Here is a 27746-nt window from a genome sequence, read left to right as displayed (position 1 = left end):
AGTATATTTGTACATTGTGGTCCTTAAGGCTGATAATGTCTGACAAGTCTATTCAGCCTGTGCTGAATTTGTACTTATTTACTGCATATGACTCCATGAGATGTCCTAACAAAGTGTTTTAATAGATCATGGGTACATGGGTACAAGTAACAGCTCAGTTGAAAAGTTCATTACAATAAAGATACCGGTGGAGCAACAGTGTTCTACAACTTTGCAGCTTATTCATTTTCATGCACATTACAAATGAAAACTGAATGTATTTGTCTAACAGTGCCCCTACCTATTACACACTTGTCTCTGACACATGAAAGATTTCAGCTAGAACCTAAACCGTCTTCTTAGCGACATATTCAAAGGTGATAAACTGGCACTGATCCTTACCCAACCTCAGAAATTGCCCTTGACATTACAAAACAGTCGGATGGGGCAATAACCTGTAAATGGCTGACAGGTAATGCCTACCTGACTGAGTTTACACATCCTTGAGGATATCCTCAACTCATAATGACGGCAATCAGTGTGTTTATGAGCTCCTGCTCTCCCTGTCTCATTCAGGCCGTATAAAGATCAACCCTCTTCATTTCTTATCTCAACACAACAGCTTCAACACATTTCACACTCGCTTCAAAAGCAGGTGCTGTGCTCTGCAAACAAAAGCCTCCTTTTCCTCAAGGATGTTCAATCACCACATGATATATAGCATCAGCACAACATGGTGCTCTTAATTATGATGAATCCGTTTAATTACAATCCAAAAATGCCTAAGGGCAACATATCTCACACTGATGTTTTTATTTGCACCCATTAAACCTGTCTGATTCAATTAAAAATGGCAAGTACTACACACACAAAAAAGTTTATTTGGATTAAAAAAAATATATATATATTCAAATCTGGTTATACGGCATTCCCCAAAGCCTAAACTGACAAATTAAAGAAAAGGCCCAAACAATTCTAAGATGGAAATTTTTCATTCCCCTTGACTTTTACATTTTGAATACTCTGTCCTTAGGTAGTAAACATGAGTCTGACAACTTCCCAGTATTTCACAGAGCAAGATATGCATTAACATACTTTTTTAAACACTAACTAATTGCGATTCAATTCACTGATTTATTAGTTGTGATGCGACACATGTTTTATTTTACACTTAGACAACAGTTTGATTACTTCTGCATGAAATTATTGGCGGAAAAAACAGTGACATATCTGAGAGGACAGGTACAAGCAATATGAAAAGTGAACACTGCATTGTTATACAAAAACTCTTCTGCTCCCTTAGTCAATAAGTCTTGATAAAAGCAAGCCACAAACATTAACAGTCAGTCTGCACATTGTTGTCTGACAATGTTTGCTGTTCACATATTTGTCATTGGTTATCCACCGCAATAATTAAATAGCCTCCCTGGTTTAGACACAGAATAGTTTAAGTTTTCAAAATCTGACAGATGATAGTGGTCAATAAACAACTGCGAAAACAGTGTGCAACATAAACATGCGTTTTCAGAGATAAACTGCAGCAGTTAGCTCCCTCAATTTAGTCATCGTTTAAAGAAAAATGAAAAATGAGAATGTCGCTACAAAGAAGGGATATTAAAAAATGGCAGATAGGCACAAGAACGAGTATTTTGAAGGCATTTTCTCTGTGTGAGCAGGTAGATGCATGTGAGTATGTGTTGTCCTGGTTGCTCATGTGATCACATTAGGGCCACGGCGTCCCGTCCTCTCGTGGATGTTGGAGATCTTCAGGGCGATGGCAATGAGAGGGCCCAGCACCACCTGCGGTGAGGAACACATCACAAAGCATTTTCGGCAATGATAATTCAATGACCGCTGAGGTTTTGAATCATGCTGGAAAGAAAGTTTTGGAATTTGAAATGTGCTTTTGAGAACTGTAACAATGCAAGGGAGTGTTTCTTTCATGATCAGAACGTATCCCCTGACAGACTCCTTAATGTTTTATCTGCGACCACCAAATAGCATACAGTGAATCTCTCTCAGTCCATAAGAACATTAAAAACATCTTTACTGTTCATGACCATGTAAAGCTGCATCCCAATGAGTTCAGCACTGCTTTTTAGTCATAGGAAGGATGGTTATTTACCAGCTAGGAAAGGAGAACATTAAGGAAACAGCACCCGCAGATACAACGTTTTGTTTTGGTATTGTCCTTTTTTGGGATTACCTCTGTTGTTTCATGTTTTTTTGTACTGCTTCAGTGTATTGTTTGTATTATTTTGCAACTTGGACCACTTTTAATTTATTTTGATTTAATTTCATAGCAGAAAACACTCCATTTTGCATTATGACACTTTCTATAAAAAAACAACATCTGTTCATAGTACAAACCTCCCTAGCACAGCTCAGTAACTACTGAGAAACTGAGACCACTGACTGAGATCTTAACATTGCGGCTCTCACAGTAAATTACAGTGGTTAATAAGTAAATCTTCAAGCATAACAAAATGTCTGACCTAGTCTTTGTTTTGTTGTGCAAGACAGCACACACATTGGTAGTTATCATGTGAGTTTGGGGTGTAAAAACAGATAAACCAATAGCTAAACAGATTCCAGAGCAGATATCCTAGTTTAACTTGTGTCAGACAAGCCCTATAAACTGTCAACAACATGGATGCGGTGTAATAAAGAAATTAGCTTAGAGGAAATGCTGAGATGTTTCATGACAGGTGTATCACCTGCGCAAAATGTCTTGAAACATTTCAAACATGTCTTAAAATAAAATGCATACAATCTGAAGAACAAATGAAGAAAAAATAACAGGATGTTTATACAGCATGCAGAGTATATAAATGTATGTACATCACAACATTGCTCAAGAAATACATGATACAACTCAGGAGTTTTGGGTTATGGTGTTATTTTTAACACACCCACATACATTACAGTGAGCATACAAACACAATTACAGTGGAAAACTACATAAGATTTTAATGACGTCATGTAGGCTAAATACAAACACACACAGCCTATGCTGCTCTGCCAAGTGAGGTGTATATAAAAGTATCCGCAGCACTTTTAACTTAGCATAATAACCATGTTGTCTAATCTTGTAGGCTATGTCATGGCTGATGATTTCTGCGCTTCAGGTAAGGGGTGGAATGATTAGAAATAGAATTTATTATCTCATATTAATGATAGATTTTCCAAGGGTTCAGTTTAGGTCACACAACAAGGACAAGGGAGATTTAATGACAGTGTTAAACAAATACCGCAGTTTTACTGACTCAAATATAGCAGCTAAAACCATTCAGGTATTTTTACATGTTATTCATCAATGGGTTAGCTAGGGTGACGATAATTCTGTGTCCTAGAGAACTTTGTTCCATACTTAATGAATGAATCCACTTTTCCTAATATTAGAAACTGGTGATATAATCTTTGAATTTGTGATATTACTTTGAAGTTAAATCATTACATAGATGAATTAGGTAATCATGATTGCACTGTACCATACGTGTTAAATTCTGGCACCTGAATTAAGTTTAAATTATAGCTTACCAACTAGTAATGCTCAAATGCAAACTTTCATGCTCAAGTTAGCATTTTTATGACTCTGCAAGCTGAAGACAAACTTTGGTTGTCCTCTGATATGTAGATGTAGGAAAGAATGGCAAACATTTATTTGTTGGATTAGGTGGCCAAAACTAAATGATTTTGTCCTGCCTTCATGACTACAGCTTTACAACTGGGTGTGATTAAAGTACACTACCTATTCCAACATCCATAACCACACAAGAGCGTAGTGTTCCTAATAATTCCAAAGTCTACAGGTCAGTCAGCTTCAATAGTTTCACATGAAGTTGCATTTTACACCACTATTGCCTGATCATGAAATTGCAGTTCACTATCACAGCATAGGCTACGTGACCACTCCACTATTTTCTAATAATACGAACCACAGATCAAAATAAAATCTCAACTCAACTGGCTTCTGGGGTGGTGAACACAAAAGAAATGATCGTAAAAGAAACTTTATGCCACAATTATGACCACTGAACTAAAACAACGGAGATGATTGAGAAGGTTTTTTAATAGGGAAATGTTTGCTATCACCTGAATATAGTGTGTCCTTTTGCGTACTATCTACATCATATGTAATCTGTATATTGTACGGAATACAATATAATCCTAATCTTAAGAGGACCAAGTCTCCTCATAAAACATTGCTTCTGATACTGTCAATAAAGATTTGTTGTTATCTGTTTTATGGTGTCTAAACTGAACTAAACATACAGACACATATAACCTCGGACACATCACGCTCCCTCTGTACCTGAGTCTCTCTATTGTGTCTCTCAGGGTCTCTCTCGAAGCTCTCGGCATAAATGCGGATGGTGGCACCCATCCCTCCACCGCTCCCGCTCATCCGGAACACCATGCGCGACGCATCATTGAAGACAATCCTTAAACCCTGGAAACACACAAAACACTGTTATCATTATCAGTTAAACTATTTTTTTTTTACTTTCTCCTTGACGAATGCCCACTGGAGACAAAAAAAGATGTCCTAAAACTCAGTAACTACTGTCACAGCTAAAACGACCAGTACCAAAGTATTCAATTCATAATAATATACACAGGAGATAAGAAAATCCTTTAATGCCTTTGTAGATACGTTCGGTACATCTGCTTGATAAATTAGCAAAATGACACATGAATTGTAAATTGAACAGAATCAATTTAACAATCATATGAGCACTGCACTAAACTAAATTTACAACTTCATTCTACATACAACATAGAAACCCATGATGAGGTTCATCATACAATATAACAAATATTTTACCATCATACTTTTATCAACGCCTATATTTTAAAAAGGGTACCTAATTATCCATTATGTTCCAATAATATCCATTGGCAATACCGACAATATATAACAGGAAAACATGGTTAAGTCAAGGAAGAGAAAACTCATCGGACAGATTATCAGTTCTTTAACATGTAGTAACTGCAAACATCCACGAGAGGTCACTATCATTGTGTGTTTGGTTGGGACTGTTAGGATTGCTTTACAATGTACTTCATGCTTCCATACACCTCAGTACTGTCTATAAAGTTTCCTAAGGTCAGACCTACTCCAGTACTTTTGTATTAATTCCAAAAGCTTTATGAACTCCAGTCCTAAATTACTTTCAAGGATGACTCCTGACCATTTTGTTCAGTAGCTCATAGAGGGTGTATTTCCACAGTTGCCTCAAGATTCGAACGGTGGAGAACATTTTCACACCAAACCAGAGGAAAACGTCACCTTTATAAAGACCTATACTGTTAATTCTTTCAAATTAACCTCAGCATTTTCAGGAAAAACAGGATATTGCTGCGTTGGGGTAACCAACTACAACTCTTGCTGGCTGACATAAGAAAGATAAGACACTTTGACTAATGGATGTGTGATGACTCTTATCTGCCCTAAATTCCACTGTGCCGCTTCCCATATCCCATTAGAGCAAAAGTCAAGCTCAGGGGAAAAGAAAGCAATATGATTTAAGAAAAAAAAACATGGATATGACGAAGAAAAATGTCCTAATGCTTTTAATAAAACACAAATCCTAGATACTTTTTACATGATCATGTGATTATCTTGACTGACTCTGTTGTAATTGTCCAAAGTAGTGCTGTCAAAACATTTACTAGGATTAAGGGGTATTGTAGGAGCTATAGGAGTAAAGTCTAGTGGGTGCACTGCCCCAGTAACCACATCTCAGACCAATGGCTGTTAACCTCTTCAAACTGTGACTCAACTTCATTGTGCATAAAAGTAAATAACTCTGGATCACTCGCCTTTCTCCTAATCTGATTTTGGCACCGGTGTAACTTGTCAGAGTCCGGGTGAGGAGAGACAGTGATAATAAGAGATGTCCGTCCGCCTGTCTGTCTGCCTTTCTTTTTGTGAGCATGTCAGCTCATCTCTAACAATAGAGTAGCAGTTATCAGGAGGCTGACAAATGCCTGTTAAAAACAATGTCGGCTATAAAGCTCAGAGGCCCTGAGTGGAGCGCATACCAGGCTCTGCGTGTCGGTGTGTCTGTCTGTCTCTGTCTATCTATCTAGTTCAGGCAAAATGCCAAATGAGTAAAGACTTTTTAACACTAGTCCATAAAAATGATCATGGCATATAAATGTATTATTTCTGTGAAAAAAGCTATTTAAATAGAAAATTGAGCTAAAAGCTCAGTACCAGCACTCTGGCTTGTATTTAACTGGCTGTGCAGTTAGAGACACAGCCAACCAAGCTAGCTAATGTTACACAGCTAGCCGGGGCCTACACTAAGGCTAAAATTAAATAATCTGGTCAATTTTCCCCCAGCTGTTTGGTAAATGAAATATATCCATTTTAATGGACTAAAAGCTCATTAATTCAGTTAGTTATTCCACATAACTAAATTAAGCCGTAGTTATTCACGATGGAGAAAAAAACCTCACCTAAACTCTTGCTAGACTTAGCTAGCTTAGCAGATCTCAGTCTGTCATCTCAGTTTCTAACTATAGTGTAATTTATGTGATTTGGTGCAGCTAAGTTACCATTTTAATCACATATTTATATGTTTTACTTGACATTAATATTAATATTAGATAGAGACATAGCAAAGACAGATACATTTACTTTAAAAGTAAAACACTTTTTTTTTTTGATACATCTGCTATTGCATATTTCAAAAGGTACCCAAAAATAGAGGGCAGTATCTGCATGTAGGTTTTGTGTAGGCTCCATGACAATGATTTCTATCCATCCATTCATCTATTCGCTATCTATCTGTCTGAGATATTCAAACAATGCAGAATGAATTCAGTAGTCAACTACAAAAGGCTCCCATACCACTGGTGTGTAAATCCCTATGTTCTGTCCTGTGTGCTTGTGTGTGTGTTTGCATCAACGTGCCAACTCTTCCCCCTTCAAACACTCTTGCAGTGGAGAGACTGCAAGTGAGACGACAGCTGATATAATTCTGTCCTGGGAGGAATGTGCGCTGTAATAACACACACTGGGGCGACTGGGATACTGAGGATTTTCCAGTGAGGTTAAATCACATTTTGGGGTGGCTGACTGACTAGACGTGGAGTTGCTGTAACCATGGTAACACGGTGGAGTAATTTACAGCGGGACAGCGAGACCTTTATTGCTGTTAAGGTACATAAGGTGAAGTTGACGGACAAACTGTAAGCAAACCTTGCCAGCAAACACAAGTGTGCACACGTGTAGGCCATGCAAGTACATGCGTTCACACTTATGCAGAGGGACAACTGGACTAACGGACAGTACACACCCAGAGTACACACCAAAATGCAATGTGTGTGTATGTGGTATTAGGTGGGGCAGACTCTAAGAAGTGTTGACGCCAGGAATGAGTTTCCACACATTTCTGGGCAGAACAGAGGGGGTCAGCGGGGTAAACTTCACAGAAATTGAGGGGGAGGAACAATATACTGTCCGAGGGAGTTATCAGTGTGCGGAGGGATATGTGCTGCATGCAAGCTGTGTATACATCATATGTTTATTACATTCATTCATTTAGCTGACGCTTTTATCCAGAGTGACTTAGAATTGCTATATGTGTCAGAGGTCACACGCCTCAGGTTAAGTGTCTTGCTCAGGGACACATTGCTGTCTCACAGTGGATTCGAACCCTGATCTCTCACACCAAAGGCATGTGTCTTATCCACTGCCCCATCATCACCCTTATTTATGGTTTGAAATGCAAGATCGACTGTTATGTCCAAACATTGGAACCTCTCTAATGAGCAAGACAACATTGAAGCTTAGTGTGTGGTTTAGCTCACATGAGGCTGAAGACTGAGTGCATGTGTATGAAAGAGCACAGAGAAGGTTTTCGTGTGTGTGCATGTTTAAGATGTCTTTAGCAGACCTGACCCCATGAAAACCTAAGGACCTGACTTGAACCACACTTTCTGATCCATTTAATTTTACATTTGGCTATGACCTACAATGCTACAGTACTTACATGTCTTGGGCCAGTGAAAAAATGCAAAAGAACCTAACAAAAAGTCTGATAAAGTGAGCAACTGACCAGACATCCTGAAAAATTTGGGACAGTCCCGAATTACAAGCAGCTGTCCCGACTCCTGTGTTGTTGGTCCCAAAGATTAGACTAAACCTGGGTTTTGATTAGTTATAGCCTAATAAAAAATTAAATACTAATCATTTGACTGCATCAGGGAGAGCAGGATATCTGGACATTGTGTCAACAGAGTTGTTATAGCCACAAAGTAACACGCGTGCCATGCATGCTCTTCTCCTTTTTGTTTTTTTAGAAGATAGTGGAAGTTACAGTGGAGAGGATTACTAGGTCTATCTATATGTCAAAGTACCAGTTTTTTCCAGTCACTTCAGTTCTCATGTGTTCAAAATGAGTATTAAGGAAGCAATACTCCCTTGTCACGACTCTAATTTCATTGCATGTCTTTAAAATGTTCTGTCTTCCCTTTCTTAGCCCAGACTGACCTGGTTTCGAGCCACTGTTCCATCCACGGGGTCGATGTACTCGAAGTTGTCGGCCCTCTCCACGCCATATATGTGGTCTCCTACGGCAAACTTCTGGCTGGTGAATGCCTTGTCTGAGATTACTGCCTCCAGATCTCTCATCAGGTAAAAGGCTGCGCGCGGGTCCAGGCCTTCATAGTCAAATCTGACCAACACATAAAGGCTCAGTTAGAAAGATACCCACCCGCCGTATACACACACACACACACACATACAAAGGCAATCAAACCATGGCTGATGTTAGAAAGGAAAGCTTTAATGACAAACCAGGTCAGAGATAAACTTACATCACAACTTACACAACTTACAAGTGTTGATATTTGGCACATTATACATATGACGGTATTAAAGACATTTTCAAAAAGATTCGCTAATACATTTTCAAATTGGTTGAATGTCTGACGCCGCATCAACAACAAAAAGTTAGTGAAGCCAGTTTATGGTTTTACGGTGGTACTTAAAATGCCCCTACACTGCACAAGAGAAGGTTTCTGATTTTCCTCATTTTCCAAAATGATCACAGATCTTTGTGTTTTGTGCACTTTTTTGGGTACTAGTCCTTGGCCTGTCCTTTATGTCATCTCCATCTACATGTTGTGAGAAATATGCATCAGAATAGAAAAATCCCCCCTGTGGGAGCAAGAAAAGCTGCAGCAACTGTCAGTGGGAACGCTGACTGCAGTAACTATCTCTGCCTCTCACAGGGGAGAGGTTAAAATAAGAACTAGTGACAACCAGTGAGGAGGACTGGAGGAGAAACTGATGAAGGTAACGGCCTGGGAGACATATTCGGCTTTGGTAGGGATACAAGGGATTGAGACTTTTGGGAAAAGGGATTTATGACGTCAATCTCAGGGCTTTAGTAATTTAAATTAAATAAATCCAAGATATAATCACTCAAACAAGGAAAATGGTGCCATGATTAAAACAAGAATATAAGAGAAAGAGATAAATGATCAAAAAACAGATTGTTGACCAAACAAATTATGAAAGCATGGCTCTCATTTAGCTGATTACCTGCAGAAGTAGTTACGTCCAAACTTGGCCCAGTGTTCTCGAACGATTTTCTCCACACCCTGTTTTCTGGCGGCCATGATGGACAACCACACCAACACAGACCACAAACCATCTTTCTCACGAATGTGATCTGAACCTGGAGGAGAAAGAAGACACAAAAAAACACCACAAATCTTAATAAACCTCTCATACTTTTTGCAACTGAACTGAGGTGATGAGAGATAGCATATAACCACAACACCCCTCTGCAATGTGCCAAATTTAACTTTGGTATTGTGCAAGACATCCAAAAAAAATTTAGTTTTATGGAATAATGAGAAATTGCTTTGGGTTGGCAGCCAGTTAGCTTAGCCCAAAGATTGGAAACAAGAGGATGCAACTAGACTAGCTTTGTCTAAGTCACTGCTCAAAGCCAGTAGTGCAGCACACAACCTCCTGTGAAACAAATGAGTTATATTGTGATAGTGAGCAGTAGAGGTGGATATTTTTTATCTTTGGATTGAGCCAGGCTAGCTGTTATCCCCCGTTTCCAGTCTTTATACTTACCATATCTTCTGGCTTCAGCTCCATTATTAATGGACAAATATGAGAGCGATCTTATCAACTAACTCTCAGCAAGGGTATTTCCCAAAATGGCTAAGAAAAACATCAACAACTTATAACTAGCAAAAATTAGCTTAGTATACTCTACTGTATACAACAGAAAGTCAGGGAGAGTGCTTGGGCTTGGAGACGTACCAAACATCCCCACACAAATAATGTCTCTTGCTCCCCACCCTAAAACACACACACGCACACACGCGCGCACACACATGCGCGCGCACACACACACACACACACACACACAGAGGAGTAGTTCACACCCTTGATCAGTCTCCTTCACTGGGGAGCTATCAGTCTGTTCTTGAAAACAGCTGCACAGTAAAGGTATCTGTTAAGAGGACACTTTGACATTTTAATAAGATGGAATATGTTAGTAATGTTTCCCTGGCAGAGCTTGGAGCAGAAAATCGACTCAACCGGTATCATTTTAAGTTAAGTGTACATTTATTTTATAAGAAAAACACAAAGGTATCATTATGTCTGTTTTATAGCATACACAAGTATTTCCTTTTGTTTTCTCCAACAAACACTGGAAACAAGTGCACTTCCGAGCTCTGTATCTGGCTCTAGCAGTATTCAGCTGTTAGGAAACTGACAGTTGTCATTACTTAATCCCTGTCTCACAGTCTGTCTTCCTTTAACACAGAAAGAGACAGATGGGTCACCTAGAAGAACATACTTTTCTAATTATAATATTAAACCAAAGCACAACCAGATATTTTCTAACCACACAGTAAAATATGTCATAATTATGGCTGTAATAACGCATGTTATCACTGTTTAAAAAAGTTACAAGACTAATTAAATGGTGTAATAGTGAAATATGGAAGTCCGACTGTCTGTGCATGCTGTATTCTTGACTCACTGTGGGGAAGAAACATTATGCACCGAAGATAAGAAGAAAATACCTAACATAATTTGTTTTTATGTGTTACTAACTACTGTTTTTTTCCCGATGGTAATAGTATGTTGTGCGCAATGACTTTAAAATACCTAAACATGGCATGATCCATTTGCAAACCACCAGAATATAATCAAAGGAACAATAACAAAACCTGCAAAAACATTCACATAACTGGCTAAATTAACACTTGCAAAAGTGTATGAGAGTTAGTAAAGAGCCGGAGTGGTGTACAGCTCTGATGATTTACTACTCTGGGCTCTCTCTGAGCTTTTGGCCTTACATGGGTAGACAACGAGTAAGCTCCCATAGTCCTCTGTGCTCTCTGAGTCTCTGCTCCTTCCATTTCTCTCCTCCTTGTCAATACTTCTCATATTTGGACTCTCCAAACTCCCTCTCCTCTCTTTCATACACGCTTCTCTTCCCTCCTGTTCACACCCACTAACAATGTTCTTCTCACTTAAAGCGGTTTCTTCCTTCTTCCCTCTTTTTTAAAAGTTAGATCTCCAATTAAAAGAATGAGTCAGACAGAGGAGAAAGAGCAAAGCAAATCTGAAAAGAGCCACATAAAACTGAAAGTAAAATAGGCAAGAGCTGTAAAAAGATGAAGAGAAAAAGGAGAGATGGGCAGTAGAAAAGGCAGCGTGGAGAGGCAGATGTAGAGGGAGGGAAAGAGCAAATGTGTGTGTATGTGTTACTTGTGCATGCACATTGCTTATATTTTCTGACTGTGTGTGTCTGTGTTTGCATTTATAGAAAACATTGCCACTGGAGGCGTATCTGCATGTTGCAGTGACTCAGGGAGAATCCTGTGTCCTTTTATAGCAGAAGAATGGAGATTATTTACACATGCAGCCAGGGTCACTGCCCTCACATCTATTACACATCTCTGACGGGAGCCACTGGCAGTCAGGATGCACTGCTTACAACTCTAGACCTGAAACTGGCTGGTGTGGAAGAGTAGGGAATAGGGAAAGTGTGAGAAAACGTTTCACCTTTAAAGGGAAATGCTGATTTCATAAACACTTTTTTAATCCCTTTCGTAGTTGCGGTCATCATTCCAATCAGTAATAATAACACTGTCCACTGTCCAAGTTAATTGCTACTTAACAATAAGTCAAAAAGGGCAAGAAACACAATCAGTCAGGCAATAATAAACAAATAAACTTGCAGATAAATCAAAGCAATTAGTGAATTAATAGAATTATTACATAGTTTGCTGTTAACATCCATCACAGTTTACAGGACGACTTCCTGGTTCCACGTTGACCTAATCTACTTACTGTACCTAAGGACATAAATTACTATACAAAGGCCTAAGGATAGAAGGTGTCATATGCTGTAAAGATAATAAGACTTTTGAGATTTGTAGGATTTCTTTGCAATAAAGAATTATTATTAGTAAAGTGATTTACAAAACTTGGCTAAACTGTGGGCTTCTTTAAGCTGTGTTCAGACAGACATTAGCACTATGTTAAAAGTACAAGTCCTCATTCATTTCAAAGAGACTGCTTTGTCACAGCAGGCATGCTGACACATAGGGCTCTGGCAAAAGATTGACAGTCTTCCAGCAAAAAGTTGAATATGGCACAAAGTTTGCTGCAATGCAATTCAATGTCATCAGGCAATGTACTGCACTGTGCAAGCCCACATTCCTAAAGGATATAATGATTTCCAGCTTAATAACTTTCCAGAGCTGTAAAATCATGTCTTTAGTCAAATCACAATATTTTGGCTGATGAGCTTCTAAACCCATGCGTCTACTCTTCAAACTGGGCAATGCCGCCATAGGAATGCCTGCTTACAACCTGTCTAATCGTCTGACCACTTGTGTTTCTTGCCCCCTTGCACTTCACTGTAGTGAAATTTCCGTGTTCCCAGATCTCTGAAATTACTTTGGTGAGTACAGTGTTATAACCAATATAAACGATGGCCAAAACTACGAAGTTGTAATAAAATTTCTGTAAAATTTCCCTTTAATTTCAAGGTAAGGTTGATTGGACACACTTGCTGTGTGAGTGTTTCAGCAAGTCCCTGGTGCATATTCGCAGCTAGCAGCAGCTGGCCAGTGCAGTCTTCCAACGGAGGCCTAATTTGCAGGCACCTCAACAACAGTTGCTGCTGAAGGGAGGGGATTTCTCCGTCACACACCCGCTCACATTTTCCAAACCGGTCCAAGGATTCAAATCAGTGACCTTTTCTTCACACTCTAACAGGCTTCTCCAGCCTTGTATCTGTACTCGTCGGATTTCTGTATTGATCTGTCTTCATGAGTGGAGTCTTTTGTTGTTTGGATTGAAAGTGTGCTGTAGCATAATAAACGGTACCTGTCCCAAAGCTCTCCTCCCCGCAGAGGGAACAACGCCCAGAATCCATCAGGTTCCCAAAGTACCTCCAGCCTGTGGGAGTCTCATACAGTGCAAGTTTCATGGCTTTGGCTACCCTACAAACAAATAGAGACAAAGAGAGAAACAAAAACAAACTAGTATTTTATGATCACAAACACACAATGTATTTATCTCTCTCTAATATCTAACGTCAGCCTTTCCCTGTTCTGATTTGGAGATAAGCTTACAAACAATCCCCTGACCTTTGAAATAAAGCAAACCAAATGCTGTATGAGAAGCGTCATCTGCCAGAAGCTCATCCAATAACTTAATAAGGCAAAGGCAGCAAGAACAAAGTGTGTTAACCTTTTAGCTGAAGTTGCTTTGAACCTGAGCCATGCACTCACATAGGGACAGGAAGAGAGGGAGCATATGTGTCTGTGTACATCAATATACACTCACCTAAAGGATTATTAGGAACACCATACTAATACTGTGTTTGACCCCCTTTCGTCTTCAGAACTGCCTTAATTCTACGTGGCATTGATTCAACAAGGTGCTGAAAGCATTCTTTAGAAATGTTGGCCCATATTGATAGGATAGCATCTTGCAGTTGATGGAGATTTGTGGGATGCACATCCAGGGCACGAAGCTCCCGTTCCACCACATCCCAAAGATGCTCTATTGGGTTGAGATCTGGTGACTGTGGGGGCCATTTTAGTACAGTGAACTCATTGTCATGTTCAAGAAACCAATTTGAAATGATTTGAGCTTTGTGACATGGTGCATTATCCTGCTGGAAGTAGCCATCAGAGGATGGGTACATGGTGGCCATAAAGGGATGGACATGGTCAGAAACAATGCTCAGGTAGGCCGTGGCATTTAAACGATGCCCAATTGGCACTAAGGGGCCTAAAGTGTGCCAAGAAAACATCCCCCACACCATCACACCACCACCACCAGCCTGCACAGTGGTAACAAGGCATGATGGATCCATGTTCTCATTCTGTTTACGCCAAATTCTGACTCTACCATCTGAATGTCTCAACAGAAATCGAGACTCATCAGACCAGGCCACATTTTTCCAGTCTTCAACTGTCCAATTTTGGTGAGCTCTTGCAAATTGTAGCCTCTTTTTCCTATTTGTAGTGGAGATGAGTGGTACCCAGTGGGGTCTTCTGCTGTTGTAGCCCATCCGCCTCAAGGTTGTGCGTGTTGTGGCTTCACAAATGCTTTGCTGCATACCTCGGTTGTAACGAGTCAAAGTTGCTCTTCTATCAGCTTGAATCAGTCGGCCCATTCTCCTCTGACCTCTAGCATCAACAAGGCATTTTCGCCCACAGGACTGCCACATACTGGATGTTTTTCCCTTTTCACACCATTCTTTGTAAACCCTAGAAATGGTTGTGCGTGAAAATCCCAGTAACTGAGCAGATTGTGAAATACTCAGACCGGCCCGTCTGGTACCAACAACCACGCCACGCTCAAAATTGCTTAAATCACCTTTCTTCCTTTCCCATTCTGACATTCAGTTTGGAGTTCAGGAGATTGTCTTGACCAGGACCACACCCCTAAATGCATTGAAGCAACTGCCATGTGATTGGTTGATTAGATAATTGCATTAATGAGAAATTGAACAGGTGTTCCTAATAATCCTTTAGGTGAGTGTATGTTGGGGTCCCGGAGAGGTATAAAGGGGCTGACAGGACAATATGTGGGAGGAAACAGAATGCAAAGAAACTAAAGGAGAAAAGTCTAAAAAAAACTTTCCAGTGCAAATTTACAGAAAAGTAACCAGCTATTACAGTAACATGATTATAAAGCAGTAGTAATTTTAGAAAAGGGTTGAAACATTGAAAAATCCCTGAAATTAAATACGATAAGTAATATTAAATAACCAAGTCATCAGTACTTAAAATAATCAGATATTGGCATTGAATACTTTGATATAGAGCCAAAGTCCTGCCCCTCTCTTTTAGCTAGCCTCTGTTCCACTAACATACTAACATAAACAAAAAGCTCCTCATGGGGTTTTCTGTCCATATCGTAAACTAAATGGGTCAGTATAACATGACGATTTACATCAGTAATAACATATTAGTCAGCCACTGGCACAGTGTCAAAGCCTCACGGGCATGGCCGTGGCTTTCGTTGAGGACACAAAGGGTGTCCTCGTGTTTGTTTCTAGAAAATGAAGGTTTTCATGACCTGTGGAAGAGTTTACATTCTGAAGTTACATGCACAAAGTATTCAAGGTGGTGCCGACAGGCTTTGTAGAACCAGTATCTTTAAGGGAGCTATCATAAATATTTTTATAACATGACTATTTGTATGTGAAAAAAGTCGCTCGTAGTGATGAACCTACAGAGATTTAGCTCAGATTTAGATTTAGCCTCAGCTTTACAGCAACGCTCATAGTTTCTGTTTTTACAGCCCGCAGCTGTTTTGGTTCACTCTCAACGCTCTCATTGCATAGATTCAGCAGCAGCAGGCAGTTGCTCTCAGCAAAGTTAGCGACTAGCTGGTGAACATAGGGGAGCATTAAGCGGCCATAGAGAAACATGTACTTAGCTAAAAGGAGAGTGAATATATGACTTACATTCATCAAGTGGTCAAAATAACTCCTAATAAATGCTAATGTTGCTCCGTGTCTGCTGGAAATGCTAACAAGTTCACCATAGCAACTGAAAAGGTGGTTTGTGTTGTATTTACAGATATTTTTCTGCCAATCTGACAAGGGCCAGTTAAATCAAATTTAAATTGAACTGATTGAGTTGATGTAATACCATTTCTCCACAAGAATTATATTCCTGACAGTTTGGAAAATGCACTGAAACAGTATTTAGGCTATTGTACATTTTGAATGAGAGATATTTTGTTTGCAACAAAGACGACTACCCAGTGTCTTCCCCATCCCCATAGATCACTCCTCAACCACGTACCACACAGCCTCCGTAAATGCTGCAAAATGTAAACACAATTCCCAGAACTCAGCTAAGAATTGCTGGAAAAATATGCAATGCAGTTGTTGCTTCCAGAGAAACCAACATGCAGAACTGTCAATCTCAAATGCTTGTACTGTGGGAATTCACAGTGCAATAGCATGCATTCTGGGTTGGTCAAAGGGTTTTTAAGTGGTCGTACAGGTCCACACAATCACAATGCAAATAAATGAACCCCCAGTGCCCAGCACGGTTGTTTACATGAGGTTGGGATAAATTACCAAATAAGAGTGACCAGCTTAATTCCCCTCTGGGGAAGCGAGAGCTGGAACGGAAAGCCTGGCATTTCTAAAAAGAAAACAGAAACTCTGGCTTTCTGACGAGCTTTTGACGTTTTAAAAAGCACGTCTACGGCCAACATAAGCATTAAACTGACCCTACCAGCGCTCGGTTTCAAACAAAGTTGCAAAACTGTAGGGACAACAGTATGAGAATAGTGAGAGTTGTGTTTTCTCAAGTTTGATGATTGCACCAGCTGAGCTTTAACTCAACAACAGCATACACGCTGTGGTGGAAAAAACACACATTCCCATACATAGCCTTCATGCACAGATACACACTCAGGGAAACAAGCGTAATCGACTAACAAGTTCAACATGGTCTTTTTCTACACTTACAATATGACATTCTTCAAACTAAATCACAGTTACAAATAAAAAAATTAATCTGGTTTTAGATACACTAGTACACGCTTCTCGAAGTAATGGAAGAAAATATCTACAATGACAGTCAAACACACACACACACACACACATATATATAAACAGATACAGTACACTGTCTCAGGACAGCCAGAAAAATGCTGGCAGATGAGTACGACTGGAGACACAGGGAGTAAACTTGGAAGGGTTCTATTTAGGGCTGTAATCCCCCTGTGTGTAGGTGTGACCTCTCAACTATAAGGCTTTACAGTCTATCCATATCCATTTTCTCACACTACTAGCGAGCAGAATTTGCGTAAAGACTGCATGAGTGGTCATGTGCCTTTATCATACACAATTCGGGCTCAAGGCACAAAATTTAATGGCTGTATTGACTGCGTATGGAAGCTGGTTTGTGTAATAGTCACTCATTTCATTGATAGATTTAGAAAATAATTAGCAGTTCACTATCAGTTTGTGTGTACAGTAGAAAAACATTAATATCATTGTCATTAAATGTACGAATAAATCACAGACAATGAAATCACACATACACTAATCAACCAATATCTCATTTGTTTTCTTACTGCCTATCTTTGTATATATCTCTGTCATGCATCAGTAAATACTGAGAGTAATGTGAGGGATGAGGTCTGCAAAGTGAAAGATTGCCAGCTTTTGGCCTTGGCTTGATATTTTACCAAACATAGCATCCAGTGGCCTCTCTGCTCACCTCCCCCTTTGAAGAGAGCTCTGCCTGGACTTAAAAGCTTTAGACTGGCATTCAGACAAAAAGTGCAGCATGCTGGAGCTTTACTTGGGCTGGAAGTGTGAGCGCTTCTTGACCTGAACCAGGAACCCTCAATGGACAACACAGAAGTTTAATACATTGAAGTAGTTGCCATAGCGGGCCAACATCAAAAATAAAATTAAGTTGAGATGATTTCTGTAAATGGTCATGTCTACATTGTTTTGTGGAATCAGTATTGAAATACTTTTCTGACATCAGTTCAAAACTGTTTTCTAGGTTTTTACAAAGCTATGTCAAAAATATATTTACCATCTAATAATATATTCATTATATCAGGAGAAAGTGTGCTTGTTGGGTCAGTGTTTAACTTGGCTACCTTCTGCATCTTGCTTCCTATCACAATATTGCTGTGTAATACTACACTTGACATTTGTCTTAGTAGGTCTTTTGAGCATTTCTCATTTTTTTAAGTGATAAAAATGAACTAAACCAGTTGGCAACTTTACATGGGAACATAAGTCCAGTCCTACCAAAACTGGCTTGGTAAGTTCTTGTTGGGATCAGGCACAGCGGTGAGTTCAAACAGGGCGAATGCCTAAAATCCATTGCGTTAAGAGGGAAATAAATACACAAATAGGAATACAAATTAATGTGATGCACCTCTTTAGTGTATTTACTGTCACAGCTAATAGCTACGACAGGGGGACTTCACAAAACACCTCTCACATGTAACATCTTAACATCATATGTTGCAATAGTGTGTTCAAATTTGCAAAGTTGAATAGTTAAACAAAAGTAATGGATAAATGGTTGAAAGTGGTCATAGTACAAATGCAAACTTGACTAAAACTACTGAAAAAAAAATGAAAAACACCTAGTTTAAAATTAATTTAAATGCACACATTTGGAATATCACTGGTGGTATTGATGAAGCGTTTCTTGAACTCTTCTGATAAGGCTGTGGGGGTACGTTAAGCAAAAAGAGTTGGAATCCGCTGCTCCATAATAGTAGCCCAATGACTCTTTCATGCCAAATCAGGGCAAATTGACACTCCTTTTTAATTTGCAACCTCCTGCCAGTCTATTATGTTTAATGGTTCTGGGTTTCATTTTCTATTTCCCACTCCGCCAAAACATCATAAAAAACATGATCCAAATACCACAATAATCAAGGGACACATAGCACAAAAATTAATCCATAAAACACACACCCTGCAGCAGTAGCACATCATGTCTAACAAAGGCTTAAGTATTGCGTGCATGTGTGAGAGACAATGCAGTCTTCTGATTACCTTGGTTATCCTAGTAACCAGCACAACAGCAATAAAAACAGTTCAGCTACAGCACCACATTAAACATTTGACCTCTCTACTTTGCAATGCTAATCGGCAATTCAGTACATGAACTCAAGAGTTCATCCTGGTAACAAGCGCACTAGAGGCTCTGCCTTCTCTTCTTCCTACATCCTCCCATCCCTGGAATGGTTAAAGGAGAGGCAGATGTTTCCTTTACCAACATTTCCCCTCCCTCTTTCTCTTCCACCACCCACTCGCTCCCTCCCTGCATCAGCCCTTGCTTGCAGTTTGTGCACATAGAGACAAAGGCACCCATGCACACAATTCAGTAAGACAGACACTCTCAGCCTACCCAAGAATGAAAGATTCAACACCTGTAACTCCAGCCTCTTGTCCATCTGAATCTAACCGGTTTCCTACACAACTAAACATCCTCTGCTCATCTGAACACAAATACTCTCTCTTGTTCTCCCTTATTCCTTCTGGACACACACAGCCACATTCAGAATATCCATGTCACATTTTTCAAGGCTCACAGTTTGCTTGACTATGCACACACACTCAGCAGGGAGGGTTTCTCAGTGTAAACACTCACTCGCTCTCCTTAATAGGCCTACTTTTGGGCCAATTCCAGGGTCCAACACCACACCACTAAGTACTTCAACACTTCCTGGAGTTTGTCAAAGACATGCAGATATACATTGCCCATCCAGAGACAGCAGTGTTACGTCAGGGACTTAAGCGGCAGCTCTGAAGCCAAGAGTTGAACAAAGTGACCCTGTCACTAATTATCCATAAGTGCTCATAAAAGATGGTTGGTGTTCTTTGCATAAGACCACATACCCTAGAGTGTGCTGGTGAAATTGGGTTTATCAGGGGAAAAAATTTAAATCTTATATAATGCAATTTATTTCTGACTAAGCTCTTCAGAAAGCCCAGAGCATGATATTATCTGTAGGTATTATCAGTAATAGACATCATACAGTAAGGTAATTCTACTTCTCAGAAGATTGCACAACCAAGTTAGAGTTTCCAGGAAATTAAATTTATGCTATCATAAATACAGAAAAGGCAAAGGCTGAGAAAATAGACAAAGAGAGATAAAGGAGATATTTTAGGCCATTTTATCTACAGTAAGTGTGTGTGCTCTGTATGAGATGTCCATGGCTCAGGGTTGTAATGGGACATGTGAAATTCATGTCTCAGGTCTCAGTCAGTGTGTTGTGTGTGTGTGTGTGTGTGTGTGTGTGTGCGTGTGTGTGTGTGTGTGTGTGTGTGTGTGTGTGTGTGTTGAGGGTAGGCTGACATGGGAGACAGCGTGAGCAAAACTTTCAAGCAGCTCTTTCAATGTGATCAATACGGTTCAACATCATAAGACACGGCCTTAGGCAAGAAGCAGTGCCACACCACACAACAGTGCAACAGTGTCTGAATGATGTGGTGTGTGTGTGTGTGTGTGTGTGTGTGTGTGTGTGTGTGTGTGTAGGAGTCTCTGAGTCTACACTAACAAGGGTGACCACTAATTCTGTGATGTAACATCCCACTTCACATATCTAAGCATCACTTTTCCCTAACTGTGAAACCCAGAGAGATCAGGATTGGCAGTGAGGTCACTTCCTTAATGTCTGCCAGTGCTAACACATTCTCATATTCTCACACACACATTCACGACAGGCAGTCACACAGGCACTTTCTGTACATGTCAACTACGCAACTATTCTGGTAAGTGATATATTGTGTGTTTCCTGGCAGTGTTTAATACCAACACAGGAAATAGTGTGAGGTTCCTGAGCTGCATCAAAAAGCAAGGGTACGGAAGTTAAGGTGGAGGATTGTCATATTCTGGTGTCTCAGGCTTGGCATCCATCACTATAGTCAACGATGTCGTTTTAGTTATTCAACAACGATCCCTGACATTGAAGCCACTGCGTAGAATTTGAAATGTTTGGCTTTCCCAGTGTAATAAAAAAGACTATGTGACAGATAGAAATGCCCACCTCTATCCTCTCACAGATCAAGGATACTGTGATGAATGAGCTGTCAGCAACACATAAAGTGTACACTTGTCATATTTTTACAAACAAAAGACCCAACCACCGCAGCCAAAACCGACCACCCCCATTCAAGTTTTTGCAGAAAATGCAGCGACCTGCAACGGAAACAGTTGAAACAGAATCAACTTTTGCAGAAATGCAACCCAACCTCAGGCTACAGAGGCCAATCGTGCCACAGTGCTCCACAGTCAGCCTAAAATATACCTGAAACCAGGCGCTGTCCATGCGGAGTTCATGGACCAAACTATGATACTCTCTCAGTTGTCTCCTTGCTTGGTTTATTTCGTGTACCAAGCTTTGATGTCTGTGTCTGGCTTGCAGTTTGAAAGTCTGAAAAATAGCCATACCAAGAAGCTTCTAATGTTTTGTGTTCATTTGTTTGAGAGAGAAACAGAGACAGCGGTGGTCGCGCAAGCTAGAGAGTGACGAGGAGCATGAATCTTGCTACATGTATGTGACAAATAAAGTACCTGTACCTTTTACCTTTTGAAGACAATACCCTGTTGAAATGTACATACATAGTCTGCACTAACTATAGTTGATCTTCATTCCCACATTGTATTAAATGACACATTTCTATTGAGCAGCATTCAGTTGAAATCCTCAGTGGGGTGCAGTGCTGGGCTCTCTCCTACTAGAACAATGTTAATGAGGGTGACTTTAGCTGTGATCACATCCTCTCACTCAGCACCCTCTGCTATGCTCTAGTCTTACATAACAGACAATATTAATAGCTGGTGAGTAACTGTGTGTGCGTGTGTGTGTGTGTGTGATCTCACGGTCTTATTCATTGTGGGTGAGTCTTCATGTGAGAGTGTCTCCAGAGATTGGGCTGTTGCAGGAGTTTGTGGAGAGAGGTTGAGGTAGTGTGACAAATGAAGGCAAAACCCCTAGACATACTGAGTGTGTGTGTGTGTGTGTTTGTGTGTGTGTACAGAGGTGTATTAGCATGGGTTGTACCTGTCGAGGGCGGTGCTGGTGGCCATACTCCTGGCAAAGCCCTTGACTCCCAGCTGTCTGAAGTAGGGGATGGTGGAGAGGTTGGCAGCCATGATGGCCACTGAGTCTGACGGGTTCACAAAGAAGCCGTTTTCTCCAAGGATCATGTACCGGTCCTGACAACAGCACAGCATTTAGTACAATGTGAGCCAACTCATGTAACAAGTTATTAGTTTTTAGTATAATACTTTGAAGAGAGAACTCCAGACAGACTAAACTTGACTGATTTAGTATTATAGGCGGTAACAAAAGATAAGGCTGGTGATCTTCAAAATTTTGCTTATTGTCAACTAACCCCATGAAAAGACCAAAAGCAACAATGAATTGATTCTACTAATAATGTATTCCTCTGTGCCACAGACCTCCATTGTTGTCTAGAAATTATTAAACACACATCAATAAACATGTTTTGAATGAATTATTGAATGTATTGCTGAGTGACCCATCATAACTCAGGAGATACCATGGAAAATTATATTATATTATATTATATAAATCATATTCACATTATATTCATCCTCCATTGTTCATTCATATCAGAATATACTAGGTTTTTCACCAAATCTACTTTTATTTTATGTTGCAAAGGGCCATTGCTTTATGGCATAAAACAAGTGATGGGGCCATAAATTCAGTGCTAAATCTTTTGTGTAATGTCAGCCGGTGAGTAAGGGGCCTTTGAGAAAATCACTTCCAACTTTTCACAAAAGAAAACCATTTATCAACATTTTTGTTCATTAGCACCTACACTTGATTTTTATTTCTGACAACTTGTCTTCTACATGATAGCAATATATGAAACAAAAACTCCACTAGTGTGTTGAACAAGGTTGAAGAAATCAGTTAGTTCAGTGGCACACTATTAAAACATGAGTATAGGAAACTGACATAGATTTAAAAATAATGTTACCACTGTGACAAGTATCTATGACAGTCCTATTGATTTTATGTATTCATGGTGTATTATCAACAAATATCAACAATGTCAATGTCATAAAGTACATCTACAATCTACCTTTTAGCATACTGCCCACTCTTATCACATTTATTTAACAGTGGTTATACTGTGTAAACATCAGATGTCTTACCCCATCTGCATCAAATGCAGCTCCAAAGCCAAAGTCACCACCTTTCATGGCGTCTACCAGAGACGTGGCGTAAGTCAGGTTAGGCTCTGGAGGTCGGCCACCAAAGTCCTCCAGAGGGACGCAGTTGACAGCAGAGTTAGCAGGAGCTCCCAACTCATCGCACAGGATCCTACGTACGTAGGGGCCCATCACTGTAACACAACACAAGGAAAGCGGCGAGTCAAGGAGAGGAGAAGAGAGGAAAAACAGTTCAATTTCCAATAACATTAACAGCTCGGGGGCTATGTCAGGTAGATGATGAATTGTCTCACCTCCGTTCATGGCATCTATGTGTATCTTGAGCTGATCTGATCCTGTGAGAAGACTTTTAATGGCACTGAAGTCAAAGATGTTTCGCAGAAGTTGTAGATACACCTCAACTGAGTCTACGATCTCCACTAGAAACACAGACGAGAGGAGACGATTAGATCAGTGCGGTTAGTACAGGATGGTAATGTGTTTGTTTGTTTGTTTGGTTGTATGCATTTGTGATATAAAGAAGTTCTGCAAATACCAGTGTGCTATCAGTAAGTACAGTCATGTACATAAATAATTAATCAGTTCAGAATAGCTATGTAGACACAATGTGCAGTTAAAAGCATTGACGGGCATTTATGTACCACCTACCACTTTTCAAATTTACACTGAAAAAAATTATAAATGCAACACTTTTGTTTTTGCCCCCATTCATCAGGAGCTGAACTCAAAGATCTAAGACTATCTCTGTGTACACAAAAGGCCTATTTCTCTCAAATATTGTTCACAAATCTGTCAAAATCTGTGTTAGTGAGCACTTCTCCTTTGCTGAGATTATCCATCCACCTCACAGGTGTGGCATATCAAGATGCTGATCAGACAGCATGGGTATTACACAGGTGTGCCTCAGGCTGGCCACAATTAAAGGCCACTCGAAAATGTGCAGTTCAATCACACAGCACAATGCCACAGATGTTGCAAGATTTGAGGGAGCGTGCAATTGGCATGCTGACTGCAGGAATGTCCACCAGAGCTGTTGCCTGTGAGCTGAACGTAAATTTCTCTACCATAAGCCGTCTCTTTCTCTGAGATTGTTTTTCCCAAAAATTACACAATATTTGTCCAGGGAGTGCAGTAATAAAGAGTGCTAAAAGTCCACAGTAACTAAGGAGGGGCGTGGCTTAGCGAAGGGTCAATTGGCGTGCCGATATTATCAGCCGATATGAGCTAATCGTGGATAAATCAATAACGTTGTTTAAAACAGTTGATTCATGACAATTAAAAAAGAAACAAAGACATGGAAGACAGATCCTTCAATCATGTCATGAGTGTTGGTTTTGCATAGTTTGTCTACCAGGGGGAACTCCTTTGTTGGTAACAGGTGTTCACCACAAAACAGAGCAATCAGCTGACGTAATCAGCTGTACTTTTGTTCAAACTACTATTTACTATTTTTTAAACTGCATTATGTCGTGTTATTTTGGTGAGGTTTCTAAACATACCTAACAAATGTTAGAGATAATCTTTGTTTATGTTATGTGTTTCTGAAAAGAAGAAAATAATTATATCTGCCAATCTTATTTTTTAATTTATTGGAACATTGAATTTTAAAATCCTCAAATATCAAAATCTATATTGGTCTTAAAAAGCCCATATCGGTCAGCGCTCTAGTTGGCTCTTTTGTAACAAGTGAGTAAGTGAGTGAATATTACACCTCTGAAAGGTTTGAACTTGTTCTCCAGGTCAAATTCTTGTCTTCCCAGCCTGGACAAGTCAATGCGGAGATCGGGACAGATGGCATACTCCTCAAGCGTCCGGCTCACCTGGTAGATTCTCTCCATCACAGTGTCTGGAGATGGGCCTACCACACAAAGACAGACATACAATCAATATGTGTAAACTTACCACACACTAGCATTCATGTATGTCTGGTAAAAAACATAAACAACATCACTGACTGTATAGATGGTTTCAAACCTTTACCTTAAACTTAAAAAAAATCTCAATAGGAAGAAGAAACATGGAAAAATAAGAAAACCAGCACTCGTTTTCAGTGCTCACCTCCATTTGCCACATTGAACTTGATTCCAAAGTCTCCACCGGGGCCTCCAGGGTTGTGACTAGCTGTGAGGATGATCCCACCAATAGCCTTTATCTTCCTGATGATGCAGGAAACAGCAGGAGTGGACAGGAGGCCATTGTGTCCGATTACCAGACGACCAATCTGCACAACACAGATAATAACAAGGAGCAATGTCAGCTGCAGGTCAATCCAGGATCCAATTGAAATAATGCTTTCTGATAAGCTAGAATTGTCTTGAAAGTTTAGGGGTCTACTCTCTTTTGTGGCTGTCTTGGATGTTTCCCGAATGCACAGTAAACATCAGAGCCCATCGGTGTTACCGGAACCAAAAGCAACGCTGGCCCAAAGTATCTCATCATTCTACAGGTGACTAATTGACAGCTCACTTTAAAAAGCAAAATGATCTGCCCCAAGAGGGTGCCTAAATAACAGAGCTGCCCTCTCTATTTATAATTTGTATGCTACTTTTAAAGTGGTAATACCACCATCATCCCATAATTCCCCTGCATATCAGCTATTCTAAATAAAAGTGTTCTCACTGGAGAGGAATTTATTCTCCTGACGTCAGTGTATCCTCTTAACATCCAGCATGTTGCATGCGTATATAATGGACAGACGAGGAAAATGAGAGAAAACCCTAACAAATGTACTCTGTACTCATGGTACTATGTGTAATAACCTAAGAACTACTCTAATCTGTTAGTTCCCTCTATGTTTAGATTGTATTCAGTAGTGTAAGAGGGATAGTACATGCACTGGGTGGTTTATCTTCAAGTGTTGCCATATTATGACTCTTGGTTCAATGCTATTTGACAGGGGATCCCCAAAGTTTGGCCTGAGAGAGGTGGAACAGTGGGAGATGGGGGAAAGTAAGTAGGCAGGAAAATAGAACAGGATGGATGGAAGTGCTGATAAGGCCGACATCAAGAGACACTTGGCTGGGCCAGCAGAAAAACTGACTGATCTAAAAAACAAATTAAATTCCCTTCCGATTTTCCTTTGGAACCTGTCCAAACCAATCACAATGATCTCAGAGTGAGCATTTTAAATGATCTCTGGGGATTTTCCTCCTCTCTGTCTTCCTCTTCTCATTTAGGCCTATCTGCTGCTGACACTTACAAGAGTTCAGACATGTTTTGGGTGGGTGACAAGTTTGCATGTGATAATACCACAGATTATTAGTCTTTCACCTAAAGGGAAAGGTTCATGTTTCCATCTGTGTGAGGAGTGATTGCATGACTGTGATAGAAGTTGAATTCTCTGTCTTTCATAGTGTTAAAGGCCTGTAGATGTAAAGCTAAACGGTAGCCTAGTAATAGTAGCAAAAGGCAAAGATTAGGGGGGAAAGTGTGGCAACCCTTAGATTGGGAACCGTTGGGCTACAGCATTCACACCTGAATCCAAAATGTGCTTCCTTAGGCAAAACTTTCATAATCATTCTAGGCAAGTATATTTAACCTTTGTTCTCCAGTGCAAGGACAAGGAGCCAAAATCACATTTGGATTTACCAGCTTTTTTTCGTTTTCATAAATGTTTACATGCATACACAATTCCTGGTAGGCCTACTTTAATAGCCTACACTTTTTTACTGAATGAAAAATAATTAGCACGATTAGTGTTTCCAATATGTTGATGAATGCACGACCGTCTCTGTAAGTCAAGACTGGTGGTCGCCCCCTCCCTTCTTACCCCGTTGGCAGCGGCCATCTGCACTATCACCTCGGCGGCAGCTCGGCTGAAGTAGCGGCCGTCGCTGCCCACCACCATGGTGCAACCCTGTCGGTCCCGCAGGTCGATGGAGGACAACACGCTCTGGATGTAGTTCTGCAGGTAGTTCTTCTTCCCCTCGAACACCGCTGTCTTCCTCCGCAGACCGTTGGTACCGGGCCGTTGGTCGTCGAAGGGGGCGGTTTGGACCGTCACCACCGGGATGGGGCTCGTCTCCATCCTCCTCGTCGGGACCCAACGGGAGGACGTCGATCAAGCAACCTGAAGTTTAGTTTTGAAGTTTGCTTCTGGTGGTATCCGTCCACAGAGTAAAAGCAGCCTAGGGCTGGCGAATAAACAGCCCAAAGAAGGACTTTGTCAGCCTGTGAAGTGATGTTACAGTTGTTCTTCTCTGCTGAGGAGGAGAGCAGTGACAGCAGCCCCACGCAGTGATGAATTGGCTATAAAGAAAAATGAACTCACCTCGGCAACTTATGTTACAGCCTAGAGAGCTGCATCCCTCAGTTGGCCTATAGCCTGCTGAACTCAACATTCAGCAAAGCTGTCCTCTGCTGTTCGACAACTCCCTCTTTTCCTAATAAGCCCGAACAACTGACTACAAGAAAAAAAAATCAGGGAGGGCCAACATCTTCAAGGCCCACAATCAGCTGAGCCTCAGGCCAAAAATAGACTTTTGGCTGATGGCAGAGGGGAATTGTGTCGTGACCGATCTGCAACC

At 40.4% G+C, this 27746-nt stretch overlaps 1 protein-coding gene across 2 annotated transcripts; it reads right to left on the bottom strand.

The window, feature by feature from the left end:
• Positions 1-101: 101 nt before the first annotated feature.
• On the bottom strand, positions 102-27746 carry pgm5 (phosphoglucomutase 5). Of its 2 annotated transcripts, XM_038703035.1 has the most exons (12): positions 27491-27746; positions 26990-27353; positions 25279-25441; positions 24932-25078; positions 23514-23639; positions 23203-23393; positions 22076-22230; positions 13373-13488; positions 9542-9677; positions 8486-8669; positions 4295-4432; positions 102-1779 (listed from the first exon to the last, which is right to left on the bottom strand). In XM_038703035.1, the coding sequence occupies exons 2-12, from the start codon at positions 27245-27247 to the stop codon at positions 1690-1692; spliced, it is 1704 nt and encodes a 567-aa protein (XP_038558963.1). In that variant the 5' UTR covers positions 27248-27353; positions 27491-27746; the 3' UTR covers positions 102-1689. The 2 variants fall into 2 exon arrangements, with proteins under 2 accessions (XP_038558963.1, XP_038558962.1); XM_038703034.1 differs by having other exon boundaries at positions 26990-27746.

Source organism: Micropterus salmoides, unplaced genomic scaffold, assembly GCF_014851395.1.
Source record: "Micropterus salmoides isolate LMB-PRFRI ecotype aquatic unplaced genomic scaffold, ASM1485139v1 Ms_hic_scaffold_7, whole genome shotgun sequence".
In the NCBI taxonomy this organism is placed as follows: Eukaryota; Metazoa; Chordata; class Actinopteri; order Centrarchiformes; family Centrarchidae; genus Micropterus; species Micropterus salmoides.
This window is presented reverse-complemented; position numbering and strand designations above follow the sequence as displayed.

Bases quoted from the DNA above. Each gene is read 5' to 3' on its own strand.
- pgm5 (XM_038703034.1), bottom strand. From the start codon at position 27,247: ATGGAGACGAGCCCCATCCCGGTGGTGACGGTCCAAACCGCCCCCTTC. The intron at 25,442-26,989 runs GTAAGAAGGGAG...TGTGTTGTGCAG, and splicing joins AGATGGCCGCTGCCAACGGG to ATTGGTCGTCTGGTAATCGG. The intron at 22,231-23,202 runs GTAAGACATCTG...TGCTGTTGTCAG, and splicing joins CTGCATTTGATGCAGATGGG to GACCGGTACATGATCCTTGG.